At 43.6% G+C, this 14,961-nt stretch overlaps 1 protein-coding gene across 6 annotated transcripts; it reads left to right on the top strand.

Moving 5' to 3' along the window:
- Positions 1-2,539: 2,539 nt before the first annotated feature.
- On the top strand, positions 2,540-14,584 carry MFAP5 (microfibril associated protein 5). 6 transcript variants are annotated; one of them, XM_061124893.1, is made up of 10 exons: positions 2,652-2,837; positions 3,326-3,385; positions 4,897-4,932; positions 7,870-7,914; positions 8,395-8,427; positions 8,804-8,839; positions 10,427-10,456; positions 11,378-11,465; positions 12,390-12,463; positions 14,151-14,584. In XM_061124893.1, exons 2-10 carry the CDS (start codon positions 3,328-3,330, stop codon positions 14,261-14,263), a joined length of 513 nt encoding a protein of 170 aa, XP_060980876.1. In that variant the 5' UTR covers positions 2,652-2,837; positions 3,326-3,327; the 3' UTR covers positions 14,264-14,584. The 6 variants fall into 6 exon arrangements, with proteins under 6 accessions (XP_060980875.1, XP_060980874.1, XP_060980876.1 ...); XM_061124892.1 differs by lacking the exons at positions 4,897-4,932; positions 8,804-8,839 and adding an exon at positions 2,540-2,558 and having other exon boundaries at positions 2,707-2,837; XM_061124891.1 differs by lacking the exons at positions 4,897-4,932; positions 10,427-10,456 and adding an exon at positions 2,540-2,558 and having other exon boundaries at positions 2,707-2,837.
- The last annotated feature ends 377 nt before the right edge of the window (positions 14,585-14,961 follow it).

The following is a 14,961-nucleotide window of genomic DNA, read 5'->3' as shown; positions in this document are numbered from 1 at the left end:
CCCCATCCCCACCTCATATAACCCTCCTCCTTTCCTCTCCTCCCTTTTATGGGATCTGTGTGTGTGTTTAGGCCCTGGATTTAATTTAGTTGGATCATACCGCAGTAATAACGTTTCTGTACATTTGCCCAGAGGCCTTCAGCTAATGGGTGTATTCTTCATAGGCCAGTAAACAGATGAATAAACCAGCACACTGTCTTGCATCTCCTCCTCCCTTCTCTGTCTTTGCATTTTACCCATTGTCCACCGATTGGAGACCTCTTTTGAAAACCAGTATTTTCCTGGCTCTCTTAAGCATGAGAATGCCTGTCTTAAGTCACTTCTGCACCTGCGAGTCAGTTCCTCAGAGGCTTTTCCTGTGTCTGGACCTGCAGCAGCTCCAGCCTGTGTTGGATGAATATAAGGACTGCAACCCAGGGTGGTCTTCCCTAGGGAGAGTCTCAGCTCACGTCTCTGGATGGCAGTTGCTCATTCCTGGGCCATGGGTGCTGACTTTGACTTGATGTAATTATAATGATAACCACCAGAGAAAAGTAAATCTGAAGCTCTCTAAGGTCCAAGTGGAGACTCTGAAAACAGATAGGGACCTGTGCTTGAAGGGGCCACCAGGGCTGCCATGAATAAGAAATCAACCCAAGTACTTGCAAATAAACGACATCCTTGAAGGACCGGCAAGAATACAGGGTGGTTTCTGCTTTCACGAGTTCCCGCCTTCTTTCCAGCTTCCCCCCTCCCTTCCTTCTGAGGTCCCACTCGCTGCCTGCCTTCTCCCTCTGCTTGCTCTGAACATTCTGTCCCTGTTTTCTCTGCTCTAACTTCAGACTCCCCGCCCCCTGGGACCCCAGGAGAGCGCCCCCTCCTAATGCCTGGGGAGGCTTTCCGGAGATACAGTCTTACAGTCTCTGGCTGGGCCAGCAAGTTGAGGTCATTGCCGGCCCTGCCAAATGACTGGCCTGAGTTCAGTTCCTCCATCTGTCTGTGCTTCACGGAAAACATGAGTGTGGCTCTAGGCCCTCTATTGTGTGTCCTGCCCGAGTTTTGCTCTGCAGTCTGCTGTCGTTCCTTCTGTTCTGCGTTTGCTTTCGTTCCTTCCCCACACCCACCACCCTGCCTTTCTTTGCTCTGCCTCTCCCCAGACATCTGTTTTGCAGCCTCTGCACTCTCATTATGGAGCAGATGGAAAAAGATCAAGTTTTGGACCAGGCTGGTGAGGAAGACTTGGGTTTGGTCCACGGATTTGTTCTGGGAACTGACCAGAACCCGCATAGTTCAGAGATGGAGCAGGTATAGCTCCCAAAGAGAAACCAGAGGTGCTATTTGCTTATTTCTATATCCATAGCTCTTCCTTCCTCATGACCGCTTCCTTCCTTCCTTCCTCCCTTCCTCCCTTCTTCCCTTACATCATTAATTCTCTTCTTTCTTCTGGTCTGTAATCCATTAACGTTACCTGCTCCGTCTACCTATGCTGGTGCAGTTGCTCAGTTGTGTCCAACTCTTCGTGACCCCGTGGAACTGATGCCCACCAGGATCTTATGTCCATGGGATTCTCCAGGCAAGAATACTGGAGTGGGTTGTCATTTCCTTCTCCAGGGGATCTTTCCAACCCAGGGATCAAACCTGAGTCTCTTGCATTGGCAGGCAGATTCTTTACCACTGAGCCACCGGGGTCTACCTGTCTGCCTCTCTAATGTAGCCGTCCAGGGAGCGGAATATAGACTAAGGAAGCTAACAGATAAATTGAATTTGACACCCTGCTAGTGCACCTAAAGTTAACCATTTTTCAGATTTGCATTTCTGTCATTCAAGTTTATTCTTGCTGAAGTGGAGATGTTGTAATGGTCTAAGCACGAGAGTTTCTAGGAATAAGAGCAAAGACAAAGTTTTTATAGCTCCTGGATCAGAGAAAGTGTTATATACATATTACGTGATATGATAGGAAATAAAGCAAGCAGAATGAACTTGGCTCCCAATTTTTGTTGGCCTTCTGATGGCATTTTTGTCCTCAAGAGTCCAGAAACCAAGATTCTTAACATAAGTTAAACAAAACCAAAAGACAGCCTAAGGCTGGCGTCTTCTCTCCTGGAGCTCCTCCACATTACAAAAAGATGAGGGTCTTATATTTCTTAACTTTCTCCAACCCTAAGACAGTCAGCCCTTCTGGACAAAACTCATGTGGTGTCTGTGTTTGCTTGGATGTGGCAATAAATGAGATTATGGGGGTGGGCGGGGGGAGGCTAAATGTGTGGGTCAAGAAAAGAGGAAAAGAAAAGAGATACAAAGAAACAAAGAAATTTGAGGGAGTAGAATTCTAAAAAGACAAAAGTGAGAAAGGGGATTGGAAGAATGATTCAAATATGGAAGACAGCCAGAGACACAGAAACGGATTCCGCGGGTTTGTTTTTTTTCTCCTCTCTTTAGGTAAAAAGTAACCCAAGGACAAAGTGAGACTGGGGCCAGATGGTGGTTCATGGAAGAAAGGCATATATGAGCTTGAGCCAACCCGTCAAGGGAGCAGCACCATCTCTTAGCAGTGTGATCATAACATTTGGAACGAGGGTGTGAGTGACTGCAAAGCCCCATCGCCCTTCTCCTCCCAGCATCATAGTAGCACTGAATCAGACTCCTCTAGCCTGGCTTTCTCCCTCCCGCCCTCCCTCCCTCCCTCTCTCTCTCTCTTACTTGCTCTCCCTCATCTCATTGTTTCAGAGTAGGCCAAATTCGAAGTCCTTTCCAGGGAGTGGCCCTGTTCATCTTACTCCCCAGCCAAAGTGGAACAGAGGAGAGAGACACATTCAACAACCCAAGGACTCGGTGGAAAGAGCAGAGAACCATCAACAGTGAGTGGCTTGGATTGTCTAAAACGCTAAATAGACAGAGGGAGGGTGTGTGTGTGTATGTGTGTGTGAAAGGGCTGGAAGCAGGCAATGGAGAATGTCACTGATTTAGAATTAAACAGACATCCCAATTATCCATGGAATTCAAATGAGGAGACACTAAGATGAGCAGATATTATTAAAAAAAAAAAAAGCTACAGATATCAAAACAAAAGTTTAGATACTAGGGTTTAAAGAGGCCATGGGGTGGATGGGGGGCCCATCATGAACCATGTAGAGTATAAAGATTCCTGACTTGCTGGGAAAGAAGGGGTGAGAATGATGGCAAATGATCACAGAAGAGAGTTTGAAGAAGTGTTGGAAGAAAAGAGAGGAAGGGTCTGAGACTTATGGGGGAGCGGGAAAGACCTGGGGAAGCAAGACATCCTACAGATATGCTTGCCTGGAACAGAAGTGCTGATCAGTCTCCACTCTCCCCACTCACCTGTCAGACATGGTGTTCTTCGGACCCAAAGTGCTCCTGCTTCTCACCGCCCTCATCATGTCCTCTGGTGAGTCCCTACCTTTTTTTCTTTTCTCCCTAAAATGTCAGCTCCTCAGAGGTGGGTGGAGGTGTATGTTAGAGGGAGGATGGAAGGAGGCTGAAGGGGAATGGGAGGAGAGATGCTTGCTACTTAATTCTAGAATTGCCCATTAAAGAGAAGTAAAAGGACATGGGGAGCTCCTTGGCAGTCCCCTGGTTAGGACTCTGTGCTCTCACTGCCAAGGGCCTAGGTTCAATTCCTGGCTGGGGAGCTAAGGGCTTGTAAGCCTTGCAACATGACCAAAAAATGAGAGAGAGAAGAGAAGAACAGACTTTGTGGTTAGAGGGATGTGATTAGAAATGACCTCAGATCTGGGGGAAGGCAGCCTGAGAGTTATGAATTAAAGCAAAACTAAGATACACACAAATGCATATTAACCAAGAGGGCCACTCTCATAAATATACAAACAGGGAAACAAGTACCAAAGGAGGAAATTCCCTGGTGGCCCAGTGGCTAGGACACAGTGCTTTCACTGCCATGGCCCAGGTTCAATCCCTGGTCAGGGAACTAAGATCCCAGTACCGCCCCCCTCCCCCCTCAAAAGAAACCAAAAGGAGAAGCTGATGTATACAATTGTGTACACAGACATAAGGACCACCTCACAAGAAACTCAAGTTTAAACCATGAAGAAGGGATTTCCCTGGTGGCTCAGCGGTAAAGAATCTGCCTGCCCTGAAATGCAGGAGCCATAGGAGATGAAGATTCAATCCCTGGGTTGGGAAGATCCCCTGGAGGAGGGCATGGCAACCCACTCCAGTATTCTTGCCTGGAGAATCCCATGGACAGAGGAGCATGATGGGCTACAGTCCATGGAGTCGCAGAGTTAGACTGAGTGACTGAGCACACACCACATCTTAAACTGCGAAGGAAAACAGTGGGGATATATTAACCTAACAAACACAAGCACCAGGCTCACACAAACAGATTCACACGCACACAGAAGATGTTGCCACCTCTATAGACAAAAGTAAAATGACCTTCATAGATTGCACAGAACTGAACTAGACGACTGGCCACAGAAAGTGAACCTTGGACTTTAAAAAAAAAAAAAAATTCCTACTCTTTTTTTTCTTTCTTATTCTGCCAAACACAGACTGTGCGATAATCATTTTGGGCCTTTCACAGTAGTGTAGCTGGAAGGGCTGGCTGTGGGGATGGAAGGACAGGCCATCAGGAAGGGCTGCTGCCTTGTGGGTGGACCAGGACCCCACCCCTTCTGGACAGACTGAGAGCAAGAGGCCTCCTGAGTCGGGGCCCAGCAGAGCTCCCCTTTGTGCTCAGCAGTCTCCTGCCTTTGAGTATTTCCATGTCGGTGTGTAGCACTAACAGTCTGCCTATTTCTGTATGGAGCTATAAGAGAAATAAAACATGGCAAGATAAAGTACAGTAATGTTCCCATCATTTTCTGGTTCATCTCAGAAAAGCTTTATGTGGCATAGAGCTGGACGCACTCACATACGTCTCCTTCCTTTGTGCAGGCAGGACACCCCTAGGGGTCAGCGGACAGCGAGGAGGTAGGTGATCCCACGGATCTGGGCTCTGCTGGGGTTCTTATCAGGACAATGTAGCCAAATGATCAGAGTTCCAAGAATTTGTCATACCATACAGAGTGGCACTGCCAAGGTGTGTGAAATAATAGAATTGAAGTCAATAATCCTGTCATCCCATTCATAAAACTTTCTCATTCACTACTGAAATAACCTCACTCAAATCTTCTGTATGTTCTTCTCATTTCCACACCGTTGGATAATGCCCACTACTCCTAACAGAATTTTCCTATCTATGTAAGAGTGGAGAAACTAAAATGCAGACAGAAAAAGAAGTCTTCCCAGTCCTATAGAGAAATCGTGGCTCAATGAGACAGAATCCACAAGTTTTGGCTTCCAAAGATCCACTTCCTTCAGCTCGATTCAACATCTGCAGTTGCCTCTAGGCACCAACATAATTATAATTTCTCTTGGTTTTCCCAACCCTTGAGGGCACTACGGTATATAACCCTTTAATGAGTCAAAAGATAATGAGTAGGTCACAACTGGTGCTTTTAATGAGTTAAGATAGACTAAAATAAAAACAGAGTACTCTGGGGACTTCCCTGGTGGTCCAGTGGCACTCCATGGTTCCAGTGCAGGGGGGCCCAGGTTTGATCCCTGGTCAGGGAACCAAAACCCCCATGCCACAACTAAAGATCCTAAGAGCCGCAACTAAGATCTTGCCCAGCCAAAATAAATATTTCTTAGAAGATAAATAAAAATAGAGTACCCTGCAAGTAGACTACAGAAGTAAAGTATTATCTCTACTTTTGTTTCAGTTTTATATGTGTATACTGGCTCACAATATAATTTCTTACTGTGCATCTTGGTAGAAGAAATGAAAATACAGAAAAACATTTTCTCTCTTCTGGTCTGAATCCTTACGTTTTTGAACCCAGATTTTATTTCAACCCTGTGCTGTGCTGCGCTCAGATGCTCAGTTGTGTCTGACTCTGTGTGACCCCATGGACTGTAGCCCGCCAGGCTCCTCTGTCCATTGGATTTCCCAGGCAAGAATACTGGAGTGGGCATCCATTCCCTCTTCCAAGGGATCTTCCCAACCCAGGGATCGAACCCATGTTGCCTGCATTTCAGGCAGATTCTTTGTCACGAGAGCCACCTGGGAAATCCCAGCACTAGCACAACTAAAAATCCAAATTCCTTTCTTTGGGCTGGTTAAGGTCCAGTCCTGTTTTATGACGTTGTGATGCTTTTTGAGCAGAAATGTTTTAAGAGCTGATGAAAATGTCTCCATAAGATTCCTTCTCAGAAAACATTCATAAGTCCTTAATAAAGCTTTTATGGAGGTAGCTCATGGAAAAGGTGGGTAAACTGAGGGATATACAGAAAACTAGTACTCCGCCTGAAATTCTAAGAACACAGCTAGGATATTCTCAAACCCTTCATTATCCACTGCTTCCTCTATTTCCGTGAGTGGTTGGACTGGAATGTAGCTGGAGAGAAATGGAAACAGGACAGGAATTGGCTACACCCCGGAGAAAATCCACTCCCTTCTTACAGCCTCTGGAATGAATCGGGTCAGTGATTTTTCATTTATCCTGTGGGATTGGAGCAAACTTGAATTCCTTTTATCAAAATCTGCTCTGAAAGAAGAAAGCTTATATTAAAAAGTGTTAAAACGATATAAAAGTTTCCTGTCCCATCTGATGCCTCTCTATCTGGAATTTTTTTCTAAAAGATGAGGTGAGGAATAAACAGGGGAAATTCCTTTAAAATGTTTTGTGTTTTGCTTCTAGTACAAGGATCAGTAACTCTGATATGCTTTATAAAAATGCTATTCTTACCAGTTTGTAAATCTGACACTTGTATGCGGCCCTCAAGGCAAAGTATTATGTGGATTTGCTGACCTCTAGTGGATAAAACCAATAATGACTATAAGCCTTTTACAGTGAAGGTTCATTACAGATGGGATGTTTGTTAAATGTCTAGTTCTTCACACTGCTTTTTTATGTTGCTTGTTAAAGCAGAGACTCTTTGTTTCAGGAGTTGCTGTTATGTACAGTTTCAGATGAAGTTTTCTTAGTTTATCCAAATAGCTTCCATCTTAAGAGCTGGACCATTTTTTACTTCTCCTTTTGTCTTTACTTTCCAAGGATCAATAGCAAAGCATCTCCTCTCCTCTCCCTTTCTACCTCACTTATCACTGTGAGCATCAGAAAACGACCAATGTAACCTCTTGTGAGCACTGTGTAGAGAGTATCATCAGAATGATATTCAAAAATATCAGAATCATGCATGTCAAAAATCAGTCTGAGGACTTCCCTGGTGATTCAGTGGTTAAGATCCTGCACTTCCATTTCAGGGGGTGCCAGTTCAATCTCTAGTCAGGGAACTAAGATCCCAAATGCCCAATAGCACAGTCAAAAGATTAAAAAAAAAAAAAATCAGTCTTTTTTGAGAAAGGCAATTTTCATTTAAATAAGTATCACAAAGAGGTCATCAACCCATAATAACTATCAACAAGCTCTATGACCTTGGATGAGTTATTTATTCTGCTGATGCTCAGTTTTACCATCTGTAAAGCAAGCCCATAGTAATCCCTAACTAGCTGTATCGGTTATTATCTGTTAGGATGAAGTCATTCTTGCAGTCCAGTGCTGAACCAAAGTTTAATCAGTAGACTATCTGATGGCCACATAGTTCATTCATTCCTCTAAATAAGAACAATGGGAAAGGGACAGTCTAGAGTTAGGATTGAGTATATTCATGGGAGTAGGAAAAGTGTGACATTTGTCTGGGTTACAGGGGAAAGGACTTTGGTTGGGAAACAAAGAAAAATCCTTTTAGGATCTTACTACATGATGGCTTCTGTGCTTGACAATTTCACTTCCTGGGAGTGCAGGGGTGGGGGATGAGGGGCAGAGAATGCTCAGAAAGTGTTTTCTGATTGTTTTTATGCAGATGATGTGACCACAGTGACTTCAGAAACATTCACAGAAGATCCTAGTAAGATATTCTTTTATTTCCTTGCTGTAACACTGTGGATAGAAGGATTCAGGATGATGTCTGTATAAAGTAAGAGGAAGACTAGAAAAGAGTTTCAGGGATGTCCCTGGTGGTCCAGTGGCTAAGACTCCATGCTCCCAATACAGGGTGCCCAAGTTCTGTCCCTGCTCAGAGAACTAGACCCCTCATGCTGCAACTAGGACCTGGCACAGCCAAATAAATAAATATTATTTAAAAAGAGAGAGAGATGGATTCAGAGCCCTGTTATCTATCTTAGATGTCACCAAGGCTATAAACATGCCCACTTTTTTTGCCGCTTCCTTTTCTTTCTGTGATAGTCCCTTATATTTCCCCCCAAGAGTCTGCATTCTTTCACTTCAATCTTGCCTCCTTTTGAGTCATCATGCCTCACCCTGCTTTTTCCTTTGCTGTTTTTCCTGCTTGCACTTTTCATTCCCTGCATCTGTTGTATCTTTGCAGATCTGGTGAATGATCCCGCTACAGATGAAACAGGTAGGTTTCACTCCAGCTCTTAAAAATGGCACGTTTCATGTTAATAGTCACAGTATTTATTCTAGCTCTTGAATTAATCTCATAATTTTTATCACTGGGAAGGGGATGAAAGAAAAGATGCTTCCTGGCACTCTAAAAAAGAGGAAGCAAAGTGGATTCATAGCTTTAAAAAAACATACATAAAGACTTCCAATGTCAACAGGCCAAATAATACTCAAAAAAAATTATCTTCAATGAACTCTCTTCCCTGAACACACTATAGAAACCCAGCCATTGCCTCAGCTTTTTCCTGTTACCCACATTCTCCCTCCTGCACTCTGCCTTCCCCTTTGTCAACCCGGAACCCTTCTCACATCACTGTTTTGTGCCTTTTCAGTTCTGGCTGATATCAAGCCTTCCACCGATGACCTGGGTGAGTGCAGATCTGGGACCTCAGGGCCACAGGGGCTGTTCTGGGCTTCCCGCAACACCCATGATGGAAGACAGTACAGCTGGTTAAGAACCCTAATTGGGACCATATGTTATGCAGCACTTTCGTCCAACAGTTTAATGTAAATTAATGACCTGTAACAGTTTGATTTAAATTAATGACATGTTTGATCCCCTAACAAGCAAGAACTGTGGTTTGATACACAAACTGCCAAGGTTTGATTTTTTTCTCCAAGTTTCCAAGATCGAATGGGTAAAGGTAAAGGTGAACAAAACTGATTTTCTTCTAAGCATCTTTTGTCTAATAGACGAGATAGACAAAAGAATGGATAATTTTATTCAATTTCACTAAAAATATATAATCAAGCAAAAGAACCTGTGAAATCTCAGAGTCCTTGACTATATTCAGTATTGAGAGTTAGGAAAGGCTTTTCTGAAGGGCACATTGACTAGGCTGACTCCTGGAAGACAAATAGAAGTGAATCAAATGAATGGAAAGGCGAAGAGCTTTCAGGTAAAGAAAACAATATGGGCAAAGGCTTAGGATGGAAATGAAAGCCAGCCAGAGAACAGTTCATGCAAAGGAAAGTTCTAAGCAGATTATTGAATTGGAAAGCCAGCAAGAACGCTGTTGCCTAGGCCCAATAAAATATGATGTCCTGAATTATCTTGTTAGAGTTATGAGAGAGAAATGAGCTATCTGGGAGCGGAGACTGTTGAGAGAAGTCCAGTTTTTTATTAGATAGATGGTAGCTATTGGGTGGATGGTAGCACCATTCACTGAACATTTTGAATTGGTGAAGGGAAAGAAGGCAGTTGGAGACATGAAATGATCTTAAAAAAAAAAAAAAAAAATCCATGAGCTCTTCCACAAAATGGCAGTTGAATTTGTAGACCTGGAGCTTATTAGAAGAAAGTTCTGAGCTAGACATAGAAGTTTGAGAATTCTCAGCATATAAACCTGCGATTGAAAACATTAGAGCCTGGGTTCGATCCCTAGTAGGGGAAGCAGATCCCATATACCACAGCTAAGAGTCCACATGCCCCAGCGAAGATCCTGCATGCTGCACCTAAGACCCAGTGGAGCAGAAACAAAGAAATCGGGGATAGATGAGATCACCTGGCTAGCGTTCTTCCTATAGTATCCTATTAGCAACCCTTCCGATAACATTTTACAGGTAACTCCCATGGTTAGTCCATTTCTTCAAGATGCATCTTACTCCTTGACTTACTCTCCATTCTACAAATTCAGCCAGTATTTAACTTGCTCCTAGGTTAGGACTGGAGCTTCCCTGGTGACTCAGTGGTAAAGAAACCACCTTCAATGCAGGAAATGCAGGTTCGATCCCTGGGTCAGGAAGATCTGCTGGAGAAGGAAATGGCAACCCACTCCAGTATTCTTTCCTGGAAAATCCGATGGACAGAGGAGCCTGGTGGGCTGAAGTCCACAGGGTTACAAAGAGTTGGACATGATTGAGCACACATGTGGGTCTCAAGTAAGGCAACATGACAGTTACAGGGCAGTGATTTCTAGAACCAGTAATAACTGAATAAAATTTCCGCCTTTCAGCCTCACTCAACGACAAAAATACCACCACAGGTATGATTATCTTTTCCCTGTCTTTTTCTTAAGCTTTTTTTTTTTTTCTTCCTGGAGATTCCTAATCTCTTTGTTCTTATGAGAATACTTGGTACATCTTCTAGTTTTATTTCTAATTCTTTCTCAAAGAATATTTGTAGTTTTCTTCATATCCCTCCCACCCTACCTCACTGTCTGTGAGTTCCTGTTCTAAAGGTCATGGGGAAAAGATGGGACCACTATTGCATGGTCCCAGAACAGTCCTCTCCATAAACTAACTTTGAACATAATCTGTTTGTTAGTAGGTTGGGAAGTGACCAAGGACTCAACATTACTGTAGACGTCATGCTTTCTCTAACATACTGATAATTTTGTTGTGCAGCTAGGGTTAAAAACCACCAGAACAGAGAAATAGTGACCCACTTTAGAATTCAAATTCTTCAGAATATGACTGTTAGCATTTCATCTTTCATGTTGCCACCTGTCTAACCCTAGAAGGACTTTTTCCTAGAAGAACCCACAGGGACTATTTTATTCTCTTTCCTTTCAGGTAGGGAAGCACCTAAATTTCATTGTTTAGCCAACATCTATTATTGCTTTGTGGGCTTCCCTGGTGTCTCAGCTGGCCAAGAACCTGCCTGCAATGTGGAAGACCTGGGTTCGACGTCGTGAAGATCCCCTGGAGGAGGGCATGGCAACCCACTCCAGTATTCTTGCCTGGAGAATCCCCATGGACAGAGGAGCCTAGCAGGCTACAGTCCACGGGGTCGCAAAGAGACGGACATAACTAAACAGCAGCATTATTGCTTCATATTGGTTACAGGAAGAACATACCCCAGCTTACAGTGATCCTCTATAGAGACTTACTCTGTAGGTTTTCCCAGCTCTCTCTCCCCTTCTCCATTCCTCTAACCATGTGTTTTTTACGGTGGGTATCTTCAGAGTGCCGGGATGAGAAATTCGCCTGCACAAGACTCTACTCCGTGCATCGGCCAATCAAGCAATGCCTCCATCAGATATGCTTCACCAGGTAAAGGGTCCCATATCACCCAGAGAGCCACCCATGATAGCGCTTTCATGCCAGTAACTATTTAATGAGCACCCACTCTGGAATTTCAGTCTCTAGTGGGGCAGAAGTTTTAAGCATCACCCTTTTAGCTATTCTGGAGGTGCCAATTAGAACCTAGACTCTGCACAGACTTAAACAATGAAGTTACAGTTGCTGAGGAAGCATACAAGTAAGGAATAGTTAGGGAGTTTGGAATGGACATGTACACACTGCTGTATTTAAAATGGAGAACCAACAAGGACCTAAGGTATAGCACAAGGAACTCTGCCCAATGTCATGAGGGAGAATGGATACGTGTATATTATGGCTGAGTCTCCTTGCTGTTCACTTGAAACTATCACAACCTTATTGATGTGCTCTACCCAAGACAAAATAAAAAACTTTAAAAAAAATTAAAATACTTAAAAAAAAAAAAGCAAATAGACTTAAGACCTGAGAAATAAGTAATGGGAAGTGTATTATGATAGAAGAAAAAAAGAACCTTGAGTCTGGATTGAGGCACATGGAACAGTTTAACTAACAAATGTAGATGCTGAAGGCAAGGATGGTGAGTACTGGAGGAAGGATGGTCATGAGGGAAACACTGGTTTATCAAATTTATCACATCCGAGAAATAGGCTGGAGCTGAAGATGCAAGTGTGAAGGTAGAAAATAGTAGGGAGTAGTGTGGGAAGGTGGAATGTACAAAGTTGTAACTAACAAAAGTGATCGATACCATTCTATCTTCTACACTACTTGGGTGGGGGTGGGAGTGGGAAGTCTGAAATACTTAAGGAAATCCAGGTATTTCCAGGAGTTGAAAGAGGCATCTCAGGCCGAGGCTAGTTCTCCCTCTCAATGCTTTTTCCATCTCCTTCTTGCACCATGACATTGGATCTATGGCAGTTCACGGCGTATGTATGTCATCAACAATGAGATCTGCTCCCGTCTTGTCTGTAAAGAACACGAAGCTATGAAAGGTAAGACCGGCTTTGATGGGAAGGAACAATAATGAGAGCATCTGCTAACTGGGGCAAGGTGCTAACAGATCCAAGATTTGGCTTTGAACGAGGGCTTTAGGCTGCTCTCTTTAGACTTCCATCAGCTCCTGCTTCACCTAGTTACCGCAATAAACAATATAAAGCAAGCACCATGTTTGGTATATTCATCACCCTCAAAGCGGCTATGCAGCACAGGAAGCTCAGCTGTGTTCTGTAATGACCTAGAGGGGTGGAATGAGACGAGGGAGGGAGGCTGCAGAGGGAGGGGAAATATGAATGTGTATTGCGCTTCCCTGGTGGCTCAGCCATAAAGAACCCACCTGCCAAAGCAGAGGATTTGGGTTTGATCCCTAGGTTGGGAAGATCCCCTGGAGAAGGAAATGGCAACCCACTCCAGTATTCTCGCCTGGGAAATCCCATGGACAGAGTAGCTTGGCAGGCTACAGTCCATGGGGTCACAAAGCGTTGGACTAAACAATACCTAGCTGATTCACTTTGTTGTACAACAGAAACACAGCATCATGAAGCAATTATCTTCCATTATTAACATTAAAAAATTGATAACCCTTAAGAAAGCACCACTAAATCTCTTTCCAACTAGACAGAAACCCCTATCTTCTCTTATGTATAGATAGTGCTTTCAGATGCTCTGCTACTTTGAAGATCATTCATCAGACATGAAAGGCCGAGTCAACTATTACAAATAACAGTCTCTACTAGTCCTGCAGCCATGTTCATAACTCCAGGAGGGGAAAAGCCACTAACTTAGAAAAAGCCACTAATAACATTTGGATACATAAAAAAATCACTTGGACACTGGCTGAACACTGGCTATCTTTTCAATAGTCCACCAATTCCAAGAACCATTCCCCTTGCTTATTGTGTTATTTCAGAAGTAGAGCAAGGTAGAAAGATTTTATTTAAAAAAAACCAAACAACAATTACAAGAGTCCAAATGTGCGGTTAGACACTATGCATGGTGTGAAAACACTATTTCTCACCTTCCCCTGGCCCAACCCCAGATGATGGCTACCGTCGTCAAAGTCACCACATGCAAAAGCCACTCTGACTCAGCTGCCGGCCTTGCACCAACCCCCTCTGAGTAAGAGCTGTACTTAACTTCGCAGAAGGAAACTTGCCCCTTGCCTTCATTGGCTCTGCAAGCCACCTGCAAGGGAAGCACCTTGACACTGAGGATGAGTATCTGGGACTCGAGGCACTTTCAAGTGTCTCGGGGGACTTGCTAAAGTTAGCCATTTGCACACAGTAAACACTTTTGAATGACTGGACCTCATTTTTTTCCCCTGCTGTTTAATAAGTCCACAATTAGAAGAATTGGGAGCAAGGTGTGAAAAGGAAATTAAAATTTACTGACCACCTGTGCTCAGTACTTTTGCATCCAATCTTTCATTTTCAACTACATTTTTGAAGCAGGTATTTCAATGCTTGTTTTGCAGAAAAGGATGGTGAGGTTCAGAAAAGTCAAGAATCTTTCTGGTAGGGAGTAAATAACTAGTAAGTGGCGGATCCCAGGTTCTAATCCTCATCTATTTCTCTTCAACCCTTTCACTGCACCACCCTGCAGTCTCCTCTTTTTCTTCTCTTCTCTTGGAGCCCTGGCCACCTTCCTACATTCTCATCTCAGCATGCTCTGCTTCTCTTCTAGATGAACTCTGCCGTCAGAAGGCTGGTCTGCCCCCAAGGCGACTCCGACGCTCCAACTACTTCCGCCTTCCTCCCTGTGACAATGTGAATTTGCAGGGACCCAGTGGTCTGTGATCAACAAGGAAGAGGAAGGAAAGAATGTGTGGGTGGGAGGGAACTCCTTGTCCAACCATTGTCAGCCAACCCATAGACATAAGTAGTTCTTAAACCAATCCCTTTGCAATGTCTAGCTTTTGCCCCTACTTCATTTCATTTTTTACCCGCTTCTGTCATTTTTCAGTACGTAACATATAGTTTTTGTAGTATTGCATAGTTTTGCTGCTTCTCCGTATCATAGACCTGGTAGATAAATGATTAACGTGTCACTTAGATAGAAACATTCTATGTACAATGTCAAGAGAAAATAAACTTGAATAAAATTATTAAAAATATTAACTACTGAATCTGTTTGAGATAGATCTTAGGGGGCAAGATGTTATCACTGTCAATCTCAACTAACCATAGACCGTCAATATTTTACATTCAAGCATTTCCTAGATTAACTCTCCATTCACTTACGTGGTCCTCTTTACTCCTACTATTTTGCTGGATTGTCCTAACTTTTGCCTGGTATGTCCTCTTTCTGTTCAGTCACTCAGTTACATCCATGGACTGCAGCACATCATGCTTCTCTGTCCTTCACTATCTCCTAGAGTTTGCTCAAACTCATCCATCAAGTCAGTAATGCCATCCAACCATCTCATCCTGTTGTCCCCTTCTCCTCCTGCCTTCAATCTTTCCCAGCAACAGGGTTTTTTTTCCAATGAGTTGGC

This window comes from Dama dama, chromosome 22 (assembly GCF_033118175.1).
Source record: "Dama dama isolate Ldn47 chromosome 22, ASM3311817v1, whole genome shotgun sequence".
NCBI lineage: Eukaryota > Metazoa > Chordata > Mammalia > Artiodactyla > Cervidae > Dama > Dama dama.
The sequence above is the reverse complement of the archived record's forward strand: the minus strand, read 5'-3'. Positions and strand labels throughout refer to the sequence as shown.